Source organism: Neoarius graeffei, chromosome 17 (assembly GCF_027579695.1).
Source record: "Neoarius graeffei isolate fNeoGra1 chromosome 17, fNeoGra1.pri, whole genome shotgun sequence".
NCBI lineage: Eukaryota > Metazoa > Chordata > Actinopteri > Siluriformes > Ariidae > Neoarius > Neoarius graeffei.
Genome location: NC_083585.1, coordinates 37,073,498 through 37,093,807, shown reverse-complemented (window position 1 = coordinate 37,093,807; position 20,310 = coordinate 37,073,498). Strand labels below are relative to the sequence as shown.

Sequence of the window (20,310 nt, the reverse complement as noted above, 5' to 3'; positions counted from 1 at the left end):
TTTTGGGTTGAGTAAAGACTATATAGTCAACTGCCTAAAAGTCAAGTGTGATAGCCTCTTGACATAATTTTGTCTTTTGAGGCTATGTCATTGTTAGTGTTGTCCTGCCTTACCAAAAACAAACTAGTCATAAGTCACTCCTGAGAATAAAGCAGGCTTACAATTCTGTCAAGATTTGATGCACAGAAACATGGTCATTTAACTAAAGAATAACATAGGATTGCACTTGTCAGACCCCAACAGACACAGTCACAAAAATGAAAGATGACTGCAGAAAAATGATTCCGTCTTAACAGGTTCTTTTGAGATTCACTCAGGATCTCAAAAGAATCTGTTATGTTGAGGTAGTTGCATGCATGCAGACTTAAAACTTGATCAAGGACACAGAGTACAGGACTCTTCCTCCCCTGCAGAGACAATGACCAACATCCCACTATCACATTTCTTACTGAATATGTCAGGTTCTGTGTATGTCATTGCATGTGTGACACAGACCCCCCACAAATCTCATCATCATTAGTAATCAATGAATTAATGAGAGGGGAAAAAGATCTTCTGCTTCCCCCTAGTCGGGGATTTAATTACCTCTAGATAATTACCTCTATCCTTGCAAGGGTGTTCCAGTAATCTTGCCTCTCTTCCTTTGTACATCGTTTCACCCTTTTTAGCTTTTATATCAGCTGCCAGTGTGTTGATGACAGTATGGTCCGATAGGGCAATGCTTCACAGAAAAAGAGCACAGGTTTTGCACACTCTCCTTCCCATTCAGGAAAGGTGTCAGAATCATTAGGACACTAATGCCGCTTTTCCACTACAAACGCGGCTGAGCCGTGCCGTGCCGAGTCGAGCTGAGTCGAGCTGAGCGGGGCTGTTGGAGTTGCATTTCGACTACAACCGCGCTGAACCGTGCTGGCTGGAAGTGGGTGGACACATTGGGTGGAGTTAGCGAAAGTGGGTGGACGTCAGGTGATGTCGTTAAGCAGCGCAAACAGTGACATCAGTGACAGTGGCGGAACAAGTCAGAGCCGGGCCGGGGGCGGGGCAAATGACCGGGCCCTTTATTAAAGCTTATCATAACATCATTTTAGGCTACAAAATGTCCGCAACTGCGGTGTTTACCAATTTCAACACTACCGGGTGCAACTATGTTATTTAGTACATCAAGTCCTTCAAACGAACATGTAACTCAGAAACAAAAAACATTAGGATACTGTACATGGCTCATAATAAAACATCAATAGCCTATACTGCGCACATTATTTGAAGGGCATACGAATGAGCGCTCAGAGGTTGCAACGGTGACAGGAAGAGTCAGAAATAAAAGGAGGGCGGTGCAAACCTCACTGAATGCACTGTGTTTACCAATTTCAACACTCCGGGGTGCAACTATGTTATTTTGTACATTAAGTCCTTCAAACGAACATGTAACTCAGAAACAAAAAAACATTAGGTGACATACTGTACATGGGTCATAATCAGTGATGGGAATAACGGCGTTAGAATAAACAGCGTTACTAACGGCGTTACTTTTTTTAGTAACGGGTAATCTAACTAATTACTTTTTACATCGTTATAACGCCGTTCCCGTTACTTACAATAAAATACTATGCGTTACTTTATTAAAGCTGTTCTCAAAGCGTTTGTCCTCGTCAGTGGCCAGTAATTAGTAACATAATTTTAATAACTGCAAAAATATATTACATTTGATAGATGTCTTATCTCACATTGTCCCACAAAAATATTAATATAGTGTTATAATGTTACTAACTGGTTCTGTTAAGTGTCCATTTCAGTCATTAAACACATTTAACATTCACTTTTATTATGATTACACTAATTGAATTTTATTTTTTTTTTTGGGGGGGGGAACAAAATGTAACGGAATAATTACTTTCCCTGGTAATTAGTTACTTTTATGACAAAGTAACTCCGTTACTAACTCAGTTACTTTTTGGGAAAAGTAACTAGTAACTATAACTAATTACTTTTTGAAAGTAACGTGCCCAACACTGGTCATAATAAAACATCAATAGCCTACTGCGCGCATTATTTGAAGGGCATACGACGAGCCTTGCGCTCCGCGAACTCGTCCACGATGCTCTGTGTCACTGATTCAGTGAGCTTTTAAGCGGTAGTCTCACGACCCGAATAGTAAACAATAAACATGGAGGACATGGAGTCGTTAGTGTTGCTGGTCTTGGTGCTGTGGCTTGTTGTCACCGACAACGCCAACAGATACTGGCAAGAGCGTATAGATGAGGCGAGGCGCATAAGGCTTCAGAAATTCTCGTAATTCGTAATTCTTCTTCTTCCGGGTTTGCGGTGTTTACAGATCCCAGCGCGCTCGCGGGGCGTGTGTGGGCATGTGAGGACACTCCTCCTCACCAATCAGTGCACAGGGGAGTGTCTGCTCACGCCCCCAACCTCAGTCGGCACGGCTTGGCTCGCTTCAGCCCCACTCCAAAACGGTGCGAGTTTTAGGGGCTAAGCAGGGCTGAAGCGAGCTGAGTCGTGCTGGTTTTTGGTAGTCGAAACGCGAGCCGTGTCGGGCTGAAGTGAGCTGAAGCGAGCTGAAGTGAGCTGAAAAAGGGTAGTGGAAAAGGGCCATAATGAGAGGACAGACAACTACCTGCCTTTGAAACATCACCAATTCAAGTGCCCAAAAGGAGTTAATAAACGCATACACACCATCCATTGTATGGAGGAAGAGTGATAGTTGGTGTATTCTCATGCCAAGTCAGTTCCTATCCCAATGGCACACCTTATCCTTTTTTGCATTTCATGCATGGCCTTGATTTTGCTTCCTCTCTTGTCTGGGCAGTGGCTAGACTTTGCACTTATGCTGGTCTAGAATGGAGTAGTGAGGTGCTTCCTGCCCTCCACTAGCCTGGGTGGACACCTTGGGCAAGTATTAGCACACCCGCTGGGCTTACAGTCTGGGTCACTACACCCGATTCGGCAGTTCTGCTTAGTCAACCTGGCGGCAGTTCCAGCAACTCAAGATCTCAATGGTGGAACAGGCAGTGAATGGGTATCACTCCTCTACCCGCTGTAAAGGCGGATGCAGGCTGCAGCACTCGGTGACCCCCAATCATCTTGGTTTTCCTTGTCATTGGAAAGAGGCCCCATTTGCCAAGTAATGTGTGGCTGTCGTGCAGCAGTCTCCCCACTTTAATAGATTTCATGCACAGGCATTCTCTTATGGTCTCCTCTCTTATGCTTTTCTGGAGAACCTGTTGATTCTGGTTACACTAAGGCAAGAGGAACTATACTGAGGGAGGGATTTAGTGCAAGAGGGATGGCACAAACTACCTGTTAATGGGCCTTGCTTCTTCCTCTGGACCTTGGGAGTAGTTTGCATGGGTGTTCTACTTCCTAATTGGCTGTGCTGCTCTGCCCATGCCAAAGAAGCAGAGCACAGGTCCACGCTAAAGCTTAACTGTGAAAGCCCCAGCAGGCAAATTTTGGATGCCGGTCGTTTTCCATTAGAGCTAGCCAAGAATCCGAACTATCCTAAAGTTTGGCTGAACAAAGGGAGTTATTTCTTTCAGAATCCATTTTTCTGGATTCTGACCAAGCCCTCTGCATCATGCAGATACCAGGAATTGCCTGAGGTAAATAATGATAGTGTAGGGGTTTGCTTAGAAGGGTTGTTCTGGCAAGTCATTTTCCATTAACAGTGAAGAGACTGAGAGTGGATGAGTGACGGACCCTACATTGGAGTGAATGCTTGGATGTTTGGCATGACACATGGGCTCCTAATGCTCCTTGATGTACTTGTCCAGGACAATCCTCAAGCACTGACTCAGAGGAGGAAAATGGAATGGAGAGGAAGAGATGGAAATGGACAGAAAAAGAAAGGAGGAAGCATACACGCATACACCACCCAAACTTGACAAATGCTGCCATCTGTCTCAGTGTGCTCACACCCACCTTTACCGTAGTCCATTCCAGCCAATGCAGAGGGACCTGACTGGATGTATTATATTGTCTCAAGATATTTTTTGTGCTTATCCATGTTTACTTCGAAACAAAAAAAAGAAACAGAATTCTGGGCTTGTCGGCTGGAACGTTGAGATGTGGTGGAATACAATCAGCAAAGGCACTCAGCAATTTTCCAAATAGCTATTGATTCAGTAAACCAGAGCTGAGAGACTTTCCAGCCTCTTTGGCAAGCTCTATCAAAGGCCTCATTATTTTTAGAGACCAGACTTTCTTGCAGCTTGTAAATGGGAAAATGTAAAGCAGGATGGAGAAGACTAATTTGACAGTAATTAATGGGGGAGCAAAGCTGTGTGGGTTTTTTTTTTTTTTTTTTGGTTGGTTGGTTGGGGTCCCCCCCCCCCACCTTAGCACCAAAAGTTTGATCTGTAGTCCTTCAGCTAATTCTTGGGACATTTTAACCTGCTCGTTTGAAGCTATTTCTAAAGCCAAAACAAGCAGGATCATTCAATTAATTTTATAGCATCTACAGAGGGGTGAGTGGGTGTCACACAAATGGCTTAATGAGCTGAATTGCATATACTAGTGCATCTCAAACAATTAGAATATCATGAAAAAGTTCAATATTTTCCATCAGTTATTTAAGAAAGTGAAATTTAATATATTCTAGACTAATTACACATAAACTAAAATGTTTCAAGCATTTTTCTATTTTAATTTTGATAATTATGGCCTACAGCACAAAAAAATTTAAACATCTCAAAATATTAGAGTATTTCATTTTGAGTTTGAGTAAAACAGTATAAATACTGTTCTCTCAGCCTAGTTCAGTACACACAACCACAATCATGGAGAAGACTGCTAACTTAACAGTTCTCCAGAAGATGATCATCACCATCCTCCACAGGGAGGGTAAGCCACAGAAGGTCATTGCTGTAAAGGCTGGCTAGAAAAGGTGCACAAGCAACAGGGATGACCGCAGTCTTGAGAGGATTGTCAAGAAAAGTCGATTCAAGAACTTGGGAGAGCTTCACAAGGAGTGGACTGAGGCTGGTGTCAGTGCATCAAGAGCCACCACTCACAGACGTCTTCAGGAAAGGGGCTACAACTGTCGCATTCCTAATATCAAGCCGCTCCTGAACCAGAGAGAACGTCAGAAGTGTCTTCCCTGGGCTAAGGAGAGAAAGGACTGGACTGTTGCTCAGTGTTCCAAAGTCCTCTTTTCAGATGAAAGTAAATTTTGCATTTCACTTGGAAATCAAAGTCCTAGAGTCTGGAGGAAGAGTGGAGAGGCAGAGAACCCAAGGTGTTTGAAGTCCTGTGTGAAGTTTCCGCAATCTGTGACGATTTGGGGTGCTATGTTGTTTGCTGGTGTTGGTCTGCTGTGTTTTATCAAGTCCAAAGTTGACACAGCCATCTACCAGGAGATTTTAGAGCACTTCATGCTTCCATCTGCTGACAAGCTTTATGGAGATGCCGATTTCCTTTTCCAGCAGAATTTAGCACCTGCCCACAGTGCCAAAACTACTACCAAATCGTTTGCTGATCATGATATTACTGTGCTTGACTGGCCAGCCAACTCGCCTGACCTGAACCCCACAGAGAATCTATGGGTTATTGTCAAGAGGAAGGTGAGAAACACCCGACCCAAAAATACAGACGACCTGAAGGCCGCTATCAAAGCAACCTTGGCTTCAATAACACCTCAGCAGTGCCTCAAGCTGACTGCCCCCATGCCACACCACATTGATGCAGTAATTTGTAGTAAAGGAGCCCCAACCAAGTATTGAGTGTATAAGTGAACATATGTTTGAGAAGTTGGTCATTTCTGTATTGTAAATACTTTTTTGATTGATCTTAGGAAAATTCTAATAATTCGAGATACTGGATTTCTGATTTCAATGCACTATAAGCCATAATCATCAAAATTAAAGCAAAAAAAAAAGCTTGAAATATTTCACTTTATGTGGAATGAATTCAGAATATGTGAAAGTTTAGCTTTTTGAATTAAATTATGAAAAAAATGGAACTTTTTTACAATATTCTAATTGTTTGAGATGCACGTGTGTGTGTATATGATATTATATAGGAGCATGAAGATATGAAGTTTCTCTTTGAATGGCAAATGTATATTTCACAAGTGAGTGAAGCAAACGAGTGCAATTTTTTTCAACACGAGAAGATAATATCTTCATGCCACCATGTAATATTCTTTTAATTATATAGACACATCCACAAAAAATATGCAAGTTAATCAAAAGAATTTTACTTTTGCACTGGTTCACCATTTTGACAGCGTGCGTCTAGTCAGCAGGAAAACACTGGGGGTGACATCATCAGAGTGAAATATTGAGAAATGTGTCACTCAGATCTGTGATGTATTTTGTATGAAACATCAGTTTTTCAACATGAGAAGTATAAACTTCATATCTTCAAGCCAACGTGTGATTTTCTTTTTATTACATATTCTTTTTACACATTCACATACAAAAAGTATGTAAGTTAATCAAAACAGTTCATTGATATCCTCACGAGTGAGGATATTGAAAAATATGTTACCTGAGTGGTGTATTTCCCAGTAAAAAATATATATATATATATATATATATATATATATATATATATAGGCAGTGTGATCAGCACTCAGTCCCTTTTTTTTTCATTTGAATTAATCCCTGATGACATTTTGCTAATACTGGCTAACGTCTGCTTTCTGCCCATTAATGGAAAAAGATTCTCCAACATGCACAAGGTTCTGGTCACTTTGCACCTATTATTAGTGTGGTTATACAATAAATTATTCATTATTATGTTCTGACCTCAAGTCCAAGCACTGGTCAATTACCTACTGTAGGTGTATAATTTAGAATAATGGCCACTCTAAAACAGGGTCACATCAAAATGTTCTTGCATTTGCTTTGTTGGGAAAAACAACAACAAATATCTAGATAAATAGCCTGAAATAATAATAATAATAATAATAATAATAATAATAATAATAATAATGTCATAATGTGTACCGAATACCTTGCAATTATACAGTTTAACTGTTGGTGATGGGTTGTTTTTTTGTTGTTGTTTTGTTTTTTTCTTCAGTGAAGGCTTTAGTCAGAAGCATGTACTCCTTACACTGTTGTTTTCTTTCCTTGTACTCTTATATGTTTGGAACTGCACAACACAACACAAATTAAGACTGAGTCCAGTATCTTCAGAATTCGACCAGCTAAGCTTTTCCCCCAAAACGCTGTGACACGAAAATAAATCAGTTTGTTTCGACCTTTTTCAAGATAAGATACTTGCTATTGAGTGAAACTAATACTTTCTCTTTATTCTCAATGATGTTAAGTGAAATGGAAAGTTATTTTTGCTGTTGCGCATTGTTGAGAGTGAGAGAGTGCAGTACAGGAGTGTGCTTGGGTGCCTTGTAGTCTTGTACCAATTATGTGCTGATGAATGAAATCAGGTTTTGAAATTTAAGTGTTAAGAAAAAATGTACTCAGGCTTATATTGGTTCAATAACCCAGGATTGCTCCAAGCTGTATTTATACATCTTCTTCGAATGAACTGGCTTGGGTACGGTAAGTATACCATAGGAAAGACTTTAGTGCTTAATAGTTCTTGTTGTTTTTAATGCTGACCAAAGTGTTCTGGGGCTTGATATTTCCCAGTAAACTGGTCACGGCTTTGCTCTTTTTGGTAATCCGTCATGGTGTGTCACTCTTCTTCAGTCTTTGGCTCCATGGCTGTTCATCCCAGAGGTCATTCCTTTTGTTGATTCCAGGCTTCTCTGTTCTCTTCCTGCTGACTTGATCATTTTCTTGTCTCTCCTGCTCCGCAGAGTGTGTGAAGAGGGGGTTATTAGTAAGGTAATTGGGATGAGAAGAATAGTGTTACCCCAGGGACCCTGTGCTGGTAGTTACAGCACTCTTTTTGTCCTGTGGGGTTAGAAGGTTGCAGGGGTTTACAACTCTTTTGGCTTTTACCCACGCTTTGTCAGCAAGAAAGCTCTATTACCCATTCACTCTCTTTCGAGTGATTTGGCAAGAATTCATCCTTCACAAAACGTATTTCCTTATAATGAAAGAGAAATGCTTGCCAAAGCACCACATTAGGAAAAGCCTGTTTTTGCCAAAACAATATGTCAGTAGATCATCACTCTGTAGTGTAAACACTTTTTTTTTTTTATCACAGTGTATGGAACTGAACAAGTTTGTAGACTTTACACTGAAGAGATTATTCAAACAATTATTCCAGCAAACAGACATGCAGATGCTAATAATGGCAAATTGGAACCTGGCTGTAGCTTTTGTTTATTATCAGCCGCAGCACTATTTGAAAGCTCTCTCAAATGATTCTATAGAACTTACACTTGCTAATTCCAGATACGTGTTGTTGCCTTGCAGCCATGCACCTGCTTGGTTTGAACTGGCACTTACAGCCCATGCAAGGGCAGTTATACCGGCTGGCAGAAGACAACACCAGCAGCCTGTCCATACCTACAGATCTGGGCCTCCCTCCCCTCGGCAATACAGGGCTGGAGCTCCCAGACCGCAGGGGTAGAGAAGACGGTATGTACAAATAATTATGGACAAATGAAATAGAAAATCATTGATCTTTCATCATAATGAGCATATGGACAATTATAAAGCTGTCTCATGAATTTTATGTGCATATCTTGCTGAACATTCCAATATTTCAATGAATTTCTGATGATTAAATGGTTGTTATTTTTATTTAATTGCATACAAGCAGTAATGTCGGGATATGCAGCTGTCATTGTAGTAGTACGTTATGCAGATGCTCTCATAATGACTTGCATTTAAGAGTAGTTGAAGTAATAAAAAAAAAAAAGTACACAGAGCTCCAGGGAGGTTTTATAACTTTAACAATGCTAGTGTTGTCATCGTCTCATTGAGTGCAAGTGTAGCACAAAGGAAATGAAAAATTCAAGGTGCAGTTAAGCATTGTTCTTTTCGAAATTAGTTTTTTTGTTTTTTTTGACAAAAGCGTTGATGTGACAAAATCATATGTGTGCTGTTTTACAACTAAAATACTAGGTTGTAGAATTAATCTTTTACTCATTCAGTTGTTTGCATTCCTGAATAAGCTGGTGAGCTCAGGTGAGTAATTATGAGTTTGTATCTTGTTTGGCTTGTAGCAATAATGTTGGGTCTCAAGGGTCCATAAAGCATAGCCAAGGGAAATAACAACCCATCATTATTACATTTATGGTACTTATTATTACGTTATTACAGTTATTGGCCTAGTTGACTTGTCACTCGCATCAAATTCTCAAAAAATTCAAGTTCAAATTTATTTGTCACATACACAATCATACAGAGTACGACAAACAGTGAAATGCTTATTGCAATGCTCTGTAGGTTGTGAGGATCGTTGGGGCGGGGGGAGTGGTAAAAAAGAAGGAGGGGGAGCAAAGTAGAGTGTAATAAATAGAATCTCATCTCATCTCATTATCTCTAGCCGCTTTATCCTGTTCTACAGGGTCGCAGGCAAGCTGGAGCCTATCCCAGCTGACTACGGGCGAAAGGCGGGGTACACCCTGGACAAGTCGCCAGGTCATCACAGGGCTGACACATAGACACAGACAACCATTCACACTCACATTCACACCTACGGTCAATTTAGAGTCACCAGTTAACCTGACCTGCATGTCTTTGGACTGTGGGGGAAACCGGAGCACCCGGAGGAAACCCACGCAGACACGGGGAGAACATGCAAACTCCGCACAGAAAGGCCCTCGCCGGCCACGGGGCTAGAACCCGGACCTTCTTGCTGTGAGGTGACAGCGCTAACCACTACACCACCCGTAATAAATAGAATAAAAATAAAATAAGAATGTGATGATGGAGTGCTCTGCAGAATATACACAATATACAGAATATGTACACACACACACACACACACACACACACACACACACACACACACACATATATAGCAGAGGCACGGTGGAACAGGGACCTTTCTGTGTGGAGTTTGCATGTTCTCCCCGTGTCTGCGTGGGTTTCCTCCGGGTGCTCCAGTTTCCCCCACAGTCCAAAGACATGCAGGTCTTTGCAAGTCCAATTAGGTGGCTCTAAATTGACTGTAGATGTGAATAGTTGTTTGTCTCTACGTGTCAGCACTGCGATGATCTGGTGACTTGTCCAGGGTGTACCCCATAGTCAACTGGGATAGGCTCCAGCTCGCCCATGACCCTGCACAGGATAAGCAGCTATGGATAATGGATGGATGGAGATTTATATATAATATAAATATTATATATATATATATATATATATATATATATATATATATATATATATATATATATATATACACACAATGCACACTGTAGAATATGTATACATATACAGGGTGTTTCAAAAATTTTTTATATTATTTGAGATGTAAATATCCCAGAAACTCCATAGTCTGGGCAAATGAAACTGAAGACGCTTAATGTTGAGCGGTATAAGATTTATTCCTCTAAATGTGAATGAGAAATTCAAAAGGTATGTGGATTCCATGAACGATTTCACAAATTTTCAATATGCGCGCCGCCTGAGACACAGACACACAGACAGTCTTCCTCTTTGAACTTTTTGTGCCATGTCCAAATCTGCACTGCAGTTGGTGCATTTTTAGAGAATTCGCTCATAAATGCACGCTGCACAGTCTTGTTCGACTGTGTTCGAGTGTACTCTAACACACAATGCCTTTTCTTTTCCAGTGAATGGCATTTCTGTACCTGAAAAGATAAAAACAAAAAACATTAAACATAAAATTTTGACCTGTTTCCACACATGCTGTTAAAATTTGTGGTCAAGTGAACGAGAATTGGCAAAGTTATTAGATTGCGAAACGATATCAAGTTTTTGAAACATCCTGCATTGCAGACAAGAAGTATATTGCACTGTAATGAATATGTTGATGTATATTGCACTATCCAAATAAAAAGACCTATAATATAGACCTACTTAATGTTGTCTAGTTTTGGAACATTCAACAATAACATGTACTTTGGCTTCAATTAGCAGCAAATTATTCCTGTACACCTTTGCATAATGTTTGTATGACTGGATTATGTTCATAAAACTGTACTGAGGAGGTCCATGGAATGAAACCTGTTTAGGAATCGCAGCTTGAAAGCTAGAAGAACTGCTCTCATTAGTCTGATCATACTTGACCCCCTCCAAAAACTTTCTTCACAGCCAACTTTACTAGTGTCCTTCAGCCGGCACAAATCCAGTCACGCGTTCCAAAATATCCAGCTAATTTCCGAGCGGATCCCCACTGATGCAGCTCATCACTGGCCAACGTTATAACGTCTTAGTTTTGATTTTTCAAAGACTTCATCAGATCCAGGATTATTTGTCATCCAGCTCCATGCTGTGACCAGTTTTGGCAGCTTTCTGCAGGATCTGCATTGTAATCCAGTCAGTGTTGCCAGATAATTTTAAGGATATTATTTATCCCTGGAGGAAATGATGACACCGCTTTGGGGAAGCAGGTACCCAGGGGTTTGAGTGGGACTAGAACTTGTATTGTGTCCAAAAAAGGCATGAAGGTTTCCCTTCATCGGGTAAACTAGATTCTAGTTTTCTTGGCAGCTGAAGAAAGTGCGTGCTACCCCTGTGGTATGCCGATGAGCTGCACAGTAGGGAAAGTTTTACTTTTTCTCTGTTCTCAAAACAGAACAGAGCCCAGATTTAGCTGTTTGATTTGCTGAAAGGTGGAGATCACAGTCATTACCATATAGATGAGTCACAGAGTCATCCTTTTTTTCATTTAGCAGACAGTATAGAGAGAGAAAGCGACATGCACCAGGCCACCGCTAGCCCGTCTCTATGTGAGTGACGGCTGTAGCTGAAGGGAAATCAATAGGCAAGGTTTTGTAATTCTGCCTTACAGAGCACAGTTGTCACCAGAAACACCCAATCAGTCCAGTGTCATCTCAATGCTGTGTGCACTTATTTCTGATTCATTCTCAGTGTTGCTGATATATAAGTACAAGATGTAAATGCCTCCTGCATCCAGATTTTCTATTATTTAAATAACAAGATGTCTTGTAGGAAGAAAAAAAAAGACGGATGCCACAGAAAGATAGCAGAAATGCAATAAAGACACCTTTCTAGTGTGACATTGGAGCTACTAAAATTTTAAAGTGGACGAGTGAAGGATTATATCATGTAGAATTGGCGTTGATGTGTTCACACATGATCCACGACAGTAAATTGCAAGGCAGGAGGGCGTACGGTACGTACCTTGTCTCTCCGGATTGAACACATCGCAAATGATGATGTTTTTTGAGGGGCCGCCATCTGGTGTTGCCTGTGGAGCTGACTGCCTCAGAGTCCTCCGGGTTCGGTTTGCAGGCATGTCTGTTTTTGGTGGCATCATTGCGGAAATTGGCCCGTGTACACGGCCGAGCAGATGTTGCCATTTTCCACCGAGTCCCATAAAGAGAGGTGTGGTATGGCAAGCGTGCTTTGCTCCCTCATAGAATGGTCATTACGTGTAAATGAGACCAGGCTGTCAGTAGAATTATCAGTGATCAGTGACACTCTGGTCATTCTGTTGGCACACTTCACCCCCTTCCTTTTTAGAAATGCATTATCTAAATCACAGTGGAGGCATTTTGTTGCTTTGCATCACAGGAAAAATGGACGGCTTGTTCCCAGATGACAGCTTCATAGACATGGGCGAGATAGACGTGGGGCGTAAGGTCACACAGCAGATACCGCCCGGGATCTTCTGGAGGTCTCAGGTCTTTATCGACCATCCCATGTACCTCAAGTTCAATGTGTCCCTTAGTAAAGATGCCTTGGTAGGGATCTATGGAAGAAGAGGCCTTCCTCCTACACACACACAGGTGGGTTGTTCAAACAAGGCACTTATTTGCAGGAATCCGTTTTGTCCTATGAGAGGATCAGTACGAATCCCTTCTCCGAGAACACAATATTTGTATAAATGCCAGATATTTTTGTCTTTCTAATGAGCATGTAAATCAATGCTTGTTTATTGTACAATTGCTTATTGCTAAAAGGTTACACGTGCAGCAAATGTGCACTGTCTGTTTGTTTGTTTGTTTGTTTTATTTTGCAGGGTAGGCTACAATCCACACACAAAGATTGTAAAATCAAACAGACACCTCATTTTGGTATCGAACACCAAGCATGTCGACCTGGCTTTATTGATTTGTATCATAGTTCCAGTGTTATTATATTACTGGAAATTACTCTCAGACCTAAATTGATTTTTTTTAACAATCGGATAAGGGGAATATATACACAATTTAAATTTAACTTTGTGTTTGGTAATCAGGAGTGAATAAGAACAATAAGGTAATATTATCTGATCTTTTTTAGCTTTCCTTTCAGCCCCTTTTCTTTTTTTTGCCATCAGCACATTATTTCTTTTTACAGACATCTCTAGAGTAAAGCAGGCAGCAAACCTCCTCACAAGCGCATATCTCACTGAGCCTGTCACACAAGCAGCAGGCCATTTTGTATCAATCCTTTGTTGGCTCCACGGTATGTGTGTGTGCGTGAGAGAGATTGTGTATCATCCTAATACTTGTCTGCGGTCTCCTTGTCTCTGTCTCTGTTTCCAGTTCGACTTTGTGGAGCTTTTGGATGGACGGCGGCTCCTGGCTCAGGGGGTTCAGAGCCTGGACGGACCGCTGGCTTTGACTCAGTCACGAAGCCTGGTGCCCCTTGGTAGCCATGACACCGGTTTCATCCAGTACATGGACTCGGGCATCTGGCACCTGGCTGTGTATAATGATGGAAAGGAAACAGAGAAGGTGTCTTTCCTTACCACGGCTATAGGTGAGTAATCTATACTGTAGAATGTTAGATAATGTTTATGCAGGATTATTTGGCATACGTAACTAGGAGGGCGGCATGGTGGTGTAGTGCTTAGCGCTGTCGCCTCACAGCAAGAAGGTCTGGGTTCGAGCCCCGTGGCCGGCGAGGGCCTTTCTGTGCGGAGTTTGCATGTTCTCCCCGTGTCCGCGTGGGTTTCCTCCGGGTGCTCCGGTTTCCCCCGCAGTCCAAAGACATGCAGGTTAGGTTAACTGGTGACTCTAAATTGACCGTAGGTGTGAATGTGAGTGTGAATGGTTGTCTGTGTCTATGTGTCAGCCCTGCGATGACCTGGCGACTTGTCCAGGGTGTGCCCCGCCTTTTGCCCATAGTCAGCTGGGATAGGCTCCAGCTTGCCTGCGACCCTGTAGAAGGATAAAGCAGCTAGAGATAATGAGATGAGATGAGACGTAACTAGGAGTTAGTAGGAATGCAGGAAATGTTGAGTTGATGGTTAATTTCTCTGTGTGGTCCGTTGTGCCGTTGTGTTTGAATATGTTAAAGGCTAACTCAGCTAATTCACGCGAGTATGGCTTCTTTGTGGTTTCTTGCTTGGATCATTCCATCTATCTTTATTGATTTTGGTATATTTTTTGTCCAATGCAGCATACATTTGAGAAGAATGCAATCCAAGTTGAGAGTTAAGGGCCTTGCTCAGTGGTTTGCTGCCACTCTTGGGTTACATACTCGCACTAACTCACCTGCTAAGATAACGTTAGTATTTTTACTGTACAATATTTAACAGTTATTCCACGAAATCGAGTCATACATGAACCGATAGCCAACGAGACGCGTAGCACCGAGTTGGCTATAAGCCATGTACAATGAGATTGAGCGGAATAACTGTTTTATTCTGTCCACAGTCACTGGATTTTGAGAAACAGAGCATTTTTACTTTAATTTTTTGCAAATTTGATAAAGACTTGATACAAAATGTCCGACAAAATCATTTCTGCTTAGAATGTAAACAAACCAGCGAAATGACAATAGCAATTTGTGAAAAATGCTATAATAATAATGCTTGAAAAATAAAATAAAAAAGATACATTCTTACCATCAAATACTTTTCTTCCATACTTTGTTTTGGTTTTCTTTTTTGTATTTTTTGGGGTATTTCGTGCTCAGTTGGTTCAGCAACACGCTCCACCATTTTCTTCTTCTTTAGGGTTTTTTTTGGTGGTTGGCAAACCAACTTAAAGGTGCATCACCACCACCGACTGGGCTGGAGTGTGGAACAGGTGATATTGGGGGGGAAAAACTATATTCTTTTAGCTATTTCTGTTTTCTTTTAAATACTTGATAAAGTCTGATTTGATATCTGATTTGATGTGTGCCGCCATTTTGTTTTTCTCTACTCACGGTATATGAGCTGATAGCCTAGTAGTAGAATAGCCAATCAGAGCGCGTGATTGCTCATATCCAACAAATGTGGATAGAATAATATAACATATAAGCTTTAGATTTTCTTTAATATCATGTGGTGTCATTTGACCAGTTTGACAACCTCTCTGTTTCCTACAGAGAACCCAGAGGCTGTGTCTGTGCTAAAATATTAATCACAGTTTAATAACTCCAAAACCATCATTTCATTTGAGTCGAAATCATGTAACCCTAGAACCTCGCCGTATGGACTGAATAGTTCATCTGGTAAAGACGCGCTGATGACAAGAGACAGTTCAAGCTTTTAAAGCTGATATGGATGAGAATCATTACCACACGCATTCATGTGATAGTCATGATTCCCTCCCTCCTCAATCCATTTCTTCATTCACAGTTAGCAAAGACACTTTCCCCTTCATAGTCCTCAAATATTAAAATATCCCCTCAGATAAAGCAGCTAGAGAAATGTACAGGCACAGCCCACTACTTATTTAACCGACCTGCCACTCTTCAGCTCTGATCAGTGTGATCTCAAGCAGGCTGAGCCTCTACACACCAATCAAGGTAGATAACAAAGACAGAGCTCCACATCACCCTGCTTCTCCTTCAAGTGATGGTTCCTGAGGCTTCCATTAGTGTTCAAGTGTCTTCACCAAGGCTGGTTTTGCTGTTTTGCGTAACCGATTTGAATACAGTGCTGCCCAGATTCAAAGCGTCTGATTGCTCAGCCCCTCTCCCGTTCCCTGCCTGAGCCCAGAATAATTTCCAGTTTGCATTCATGTCTTGCTGCTGAAAGAATAAAGCTCTCTCTTTTTAATACTCATTTTAGTGTTCATGCATGGCACAGTGACCATGCAGCCCAGCTGCTGACATCTGGCCTCCTCCGGTGTAGGCTGTTTGTTCATTTTGTCCTCTCTCTTGTGTTCGCTAAAAGCATCTTTGATTGGCGTGAACAGAGAGAGGGCGGGGGAGCGTGAGGTGTCGGCTTTCGCAAAGGTGGCAGCTGGGAGCTGTTCTCACATGCTCTTTAATTAAAAGCTCCTGGGCCATGGTCCATCTGTGACAGGCAAGGGGTGGTGCAGTAAGGTTATTCGAGGGAGGAGCACAGCAGATCGATGGAAGAAGCATGTCCTCAGTCGAAGAGGCACAGCAGACGTGACCCACCCGGAGACAGACATCAGCGCAGTCTCTCGCCAGCCGTAGATATTTGAGCTGATGATGGTGGAGGGGGTGAGGAGGGCAGGGCTGTCAGAGTGAAATGCTCTCTGGTCCTCAGAGGGAAGATTTCTAAAGGGAGGGTGTTTGATAAACCACCTGAGGTCTAGGGCACAATCTCGAAGGACCGGAGGGAATATATGGAGCAAGGGGTATTGGGTAGGATTGATTTGAAGTCAAAGTTGATCAGGCTTTTTTTTTTTTTGAGAGAGAGAGAGTGCTAGAGAGGAAAGTAGTGATAAAGTGGGTCAGCTGATGCCCTTCAGAAAGCTGTTCTATTTTTTTTTTCTTGTTAAATAGAAAAAGCCTTAGATGATCCTCAAGCATTTTGGGATTAGAAGGTCTTTCACATTTACTAATTTCGGAGATGGTCTTCTTGAAGTCATGAAGGAGATGTTACTTAAAAGTCATAACCTAAATCTAAAAAAATATAAGAACGTTGGTCATGAACATTAAGACGGAGAGGGCATTGTTAGATATAATTAGCTACTCTTTTATTGTTTGAGCATTTCAGCAGCAGATATTTATAGAATTACTTTTTGTAACCTCAATGCAATAGTGCTTCACGTACTGTAGTGTGGCTTCACTGATTCTGTGTATCACATTGGAATAAAAATAAATGGACATTTCTGCCGGAACAGGTCATATTCTGTATTCATAAATAGTTATTTCTACACTCATCCGTAGTGGTTTATCAAAATAACCGAAGGAGCCCATTTCCTTCTCTTTTTCTTTCATCGCTCTTCATTTATTACAAGGCTGAGGTGCTCGATCCTTTCTGCTTTTCACCAGAACACACTCTCATTTGTCTGTCCTTGGACTGTGTTCTCTGTGTTCTCTCACACACCTTTACCCTGAAGAAATACAGTGCTCAGTGTCCCACCTCAGTCTGTCCAAAACCATGCTCATCCATTGTTCATACGGTATCTAGAACATGCTGTGTTCAGGCCAGGTATGTAATATGTTGTTCATGGAGCTGTAATTCAGGGTTTATTTCATGGATTAATCCACTTAAGTCACTGTCTCAGCCTTAGACACTGCGTACGAGCATTACAAACTATAATCTCACTGACTGTCCACATCTGCATGTGAATGCACTTTAGTGGATCAGTGTCTGATGTGAAAACATTTCTTTTAATCCAGTGACAGAATGCGCTTCTTGGACAATTTACACTACTGGTTTCTCATCATTAAATGTTATTAAAACATTTTAGACCTACCAAGAAAATGAAATGCTCTTATGTTTTCTGACGGTATACAAGAAAAGTTTGACGTGTCAGGCCAGTGGCTTCCAGTGAAAGAAGATGTTTTTTTGCCATATTTATTGAGAAAAATGCACCACAGAGTTAAAAGTCTGGCTTGTGAGGTAGCCTTAAGGCCAATTTATACTTCTGGGTCAAAGCTACACCATAAAGTGCAGCATTTACTGTAGCAGACACTCTTATCCAGAGAAACATACCCAGATCAGCTTGGGGTTCGGTGCCTTGCTCAAGGGCACTTCAGCCATTCCTGCTGGTTCAGGGAATTAAACCAATGACTTTTTAGTCCCAAAGCTGCTTCTCTAACCATTAGACCATGGCTTCCCCACACCGTGCTCTATACCATAGCCTGACCACACCTCTCCATAAATGCAACTACACGTCACGGCAACGACTGTGATTGGGCCACTTGGTAGAATCACATTTCCTCCTACGCATTTCCAGCTGCTCCATCTCCGTGAAAATTGGAAATCTACTATCACGATATTGTGTTAATATAAACATATAAAGTGTGAGGCTGTATAGCACCTGCAGATCATTATCCCCTTCGGACACAAGGAAAAATGCTATGGAACTTCATGTGTACAATCGTACACATTATGTCTGAAGGGGTTAAAACGGCCCGTTTAATCCTGCATCTAATCCTGTGGATTTAAACATACTGCTGTTATTTTAGTACCTTGTTCCTGAGTGGGACTCTTACTTCGAGCCTGTCATACTGGATACAAATGAGTTAAAACATGTCAGAAATGCTTTCAGTGAGAATTTACTTTGGCTTATTATTAATCATGTGAGGTTTATTTTTCCCGAGTAAATTTGTAAAAAAAAAAATTGTCCATTTTATTTTCTGTGCATTATTCTTACAGTGAAAAACATGGAAACTTGCATTTCGCTTTTCTACTATGTGTAAAAGCAATAAATTCTGGTATGCTTCATGCAATAGTGCTTCCTAGAGGAGACATGTACCTTCGTGCAAGTATAAATGCTGCACTCTGTAAAAACGTCGACGGTGTACCTATGACGCTGATTCAGTACAGAAGTATAAATTGGCTTTTAGCCTCAGAGACACTGACTGCGGATTGTATGATGTGTATTGCACTCCACTGGTCACAACTATTACAATACATATACGGTATGTCATTTACCAGCTGGGAGGTCCGTATCGTGAAATACAACCCCAATTCCAAAAAAGTTGGAACACAGTACAAATTGTAAATAAAAATGGAATGCAATAATTTACAAATCTCAAAAACTGATATTGTATTCACAATAGAACATAGACAACATATTAAATGTGGAAAGTGAGACATTTTGAAATTTCATGCCAAATATTGGCTCATTTGAAATTTCATGACAGCAACACATCTCAAAAAAGTTGGGACAGGGGCAATAAGAGGCTGGAAAAGTTAAAGATACAAAAAACGAACAGCTGGAGGACCAAATTGCAACTCATTAGGTCAATTGGCAATAGGTCATTAACATGACTGGGTATAAAAAGAGCATCTTGAAGTGGCAGCAGCTCTCAGAAGTAAAGATGGGAAGAGGATCACCAATCCCCCTAATTCTGCGGCGACAAATAGTGGAGCAATATCAGAAAGGAGTTCAACAGTGTAAAATTGCAAAGAGTTTGAACATATCATCATCTACAGTGCATAATATCATTAAAAGATTCAGAGAATCTGGAAGAATCTCTGTGCATAAGGGTCAAGGCCGGAAAACCATACTGGGTGCCCGTGATCTTCGGGCCCTTAGACGGCACTGCATCACATACAGGCATGCTTCTGTATTGGAAATCACAAAATGGGCTCAGGAATATTTCCAGAGAACATTATCTGTGAACACAATTCATCGTGCCATCCGCCATTGCCAGCTAAAACTCTATAGTTCAAAGAAGAAGCCGTATCTAAACATGATCCAGAAGCGCAGACGTCTTCTCCGGGCCAAGGCTCATTTAAAATGGACTGTGGCAAAGTGGAAAACTGTTCTGTGGTCAGACGAATCAAAATTTGAAGTTCTTTATGGAAATCAGGGATGCCGTGTCATTCGGACTAAAGAGGAGAAGGACGACCCAAGTTGTTATCAGTGCTCAGTTCAGAAGCCTGCATCTCTGATGGTATGGGGTTGCATTAGTGCGTGTGGCATGGGCAGCTTACACATCTGGAAAGACACCATCAATGCTGAAAGGTATATCCAGGTTCTAGAGCAACATATGCTCCCATCCAGACGACGTCTCTTTCAGGGAAGACCTTGCATTTTCCAACATGACGATGCCAAACCACATATTGCATCAATTACAGCATCATGGCTGCGTAGAAGAAGGGTCCGGATACTGAACTGGCCAGCCTGCAGTCCAGATCTTTCACCCATAGAAAACATTTGGCGCATCATAAAACGGAAGATACGACAAAAAAGACCTAAGACAGTTGAGCAACTAGAATCCTCCATTAGACAAGAATGGGTTAACATTCCTATCCCTAAACTTGAGCAACTTGTCTCCTCAGTCCCCAGACGTTTACAGACTGTTGTAAAGAGAAAAGGGGATGTCTCACAGTGGTAAACATGGCCTTGTCCCAACTTTTTTGAGATGTGTTGTTGTCATGAAATTTAAAATCACCTAATTTTTCTCTTTAAATGATACATTTTCT

The 20,310-nt window shown here is 41.4% G+C and overlaps 1 protein-coding gene across 4 annotated transcripts in view; it reads left to right on the top strand.

The window, feature by feature from the left end:
• tenm4 (teneurin transmembrane protein 4) overlaps positions 1–20,310 on the top strand; it is a 353,388-nt gene that overhangs the window by 152,465 nt on the left and 180,613 nt on the right. For 2 of the 4 annotated variants that reach the window (XM_060944153.1, XM_060944154.1), the window contains exons 5-7: positions 8,346–8,450; positions 12,603–12,817; positions 13,559–13,775. In XM_060944153.1, coding sequence (XP_060800136.1) covers positions 8,346–8,450; positions 12,603–12,817; positions 13,559–13,775 — 537 coding nt within the window. Of the gene's footprint in view, positions 1–8,345; positions 8,511–12,602; positions 12,818–13,558; positions 13,776–20,310 lie in introns of all 4 variants that reach the window. The other 2 variants (XM_060944151.1, XM_060944152.1) reach the window with 1 other exon arrangement.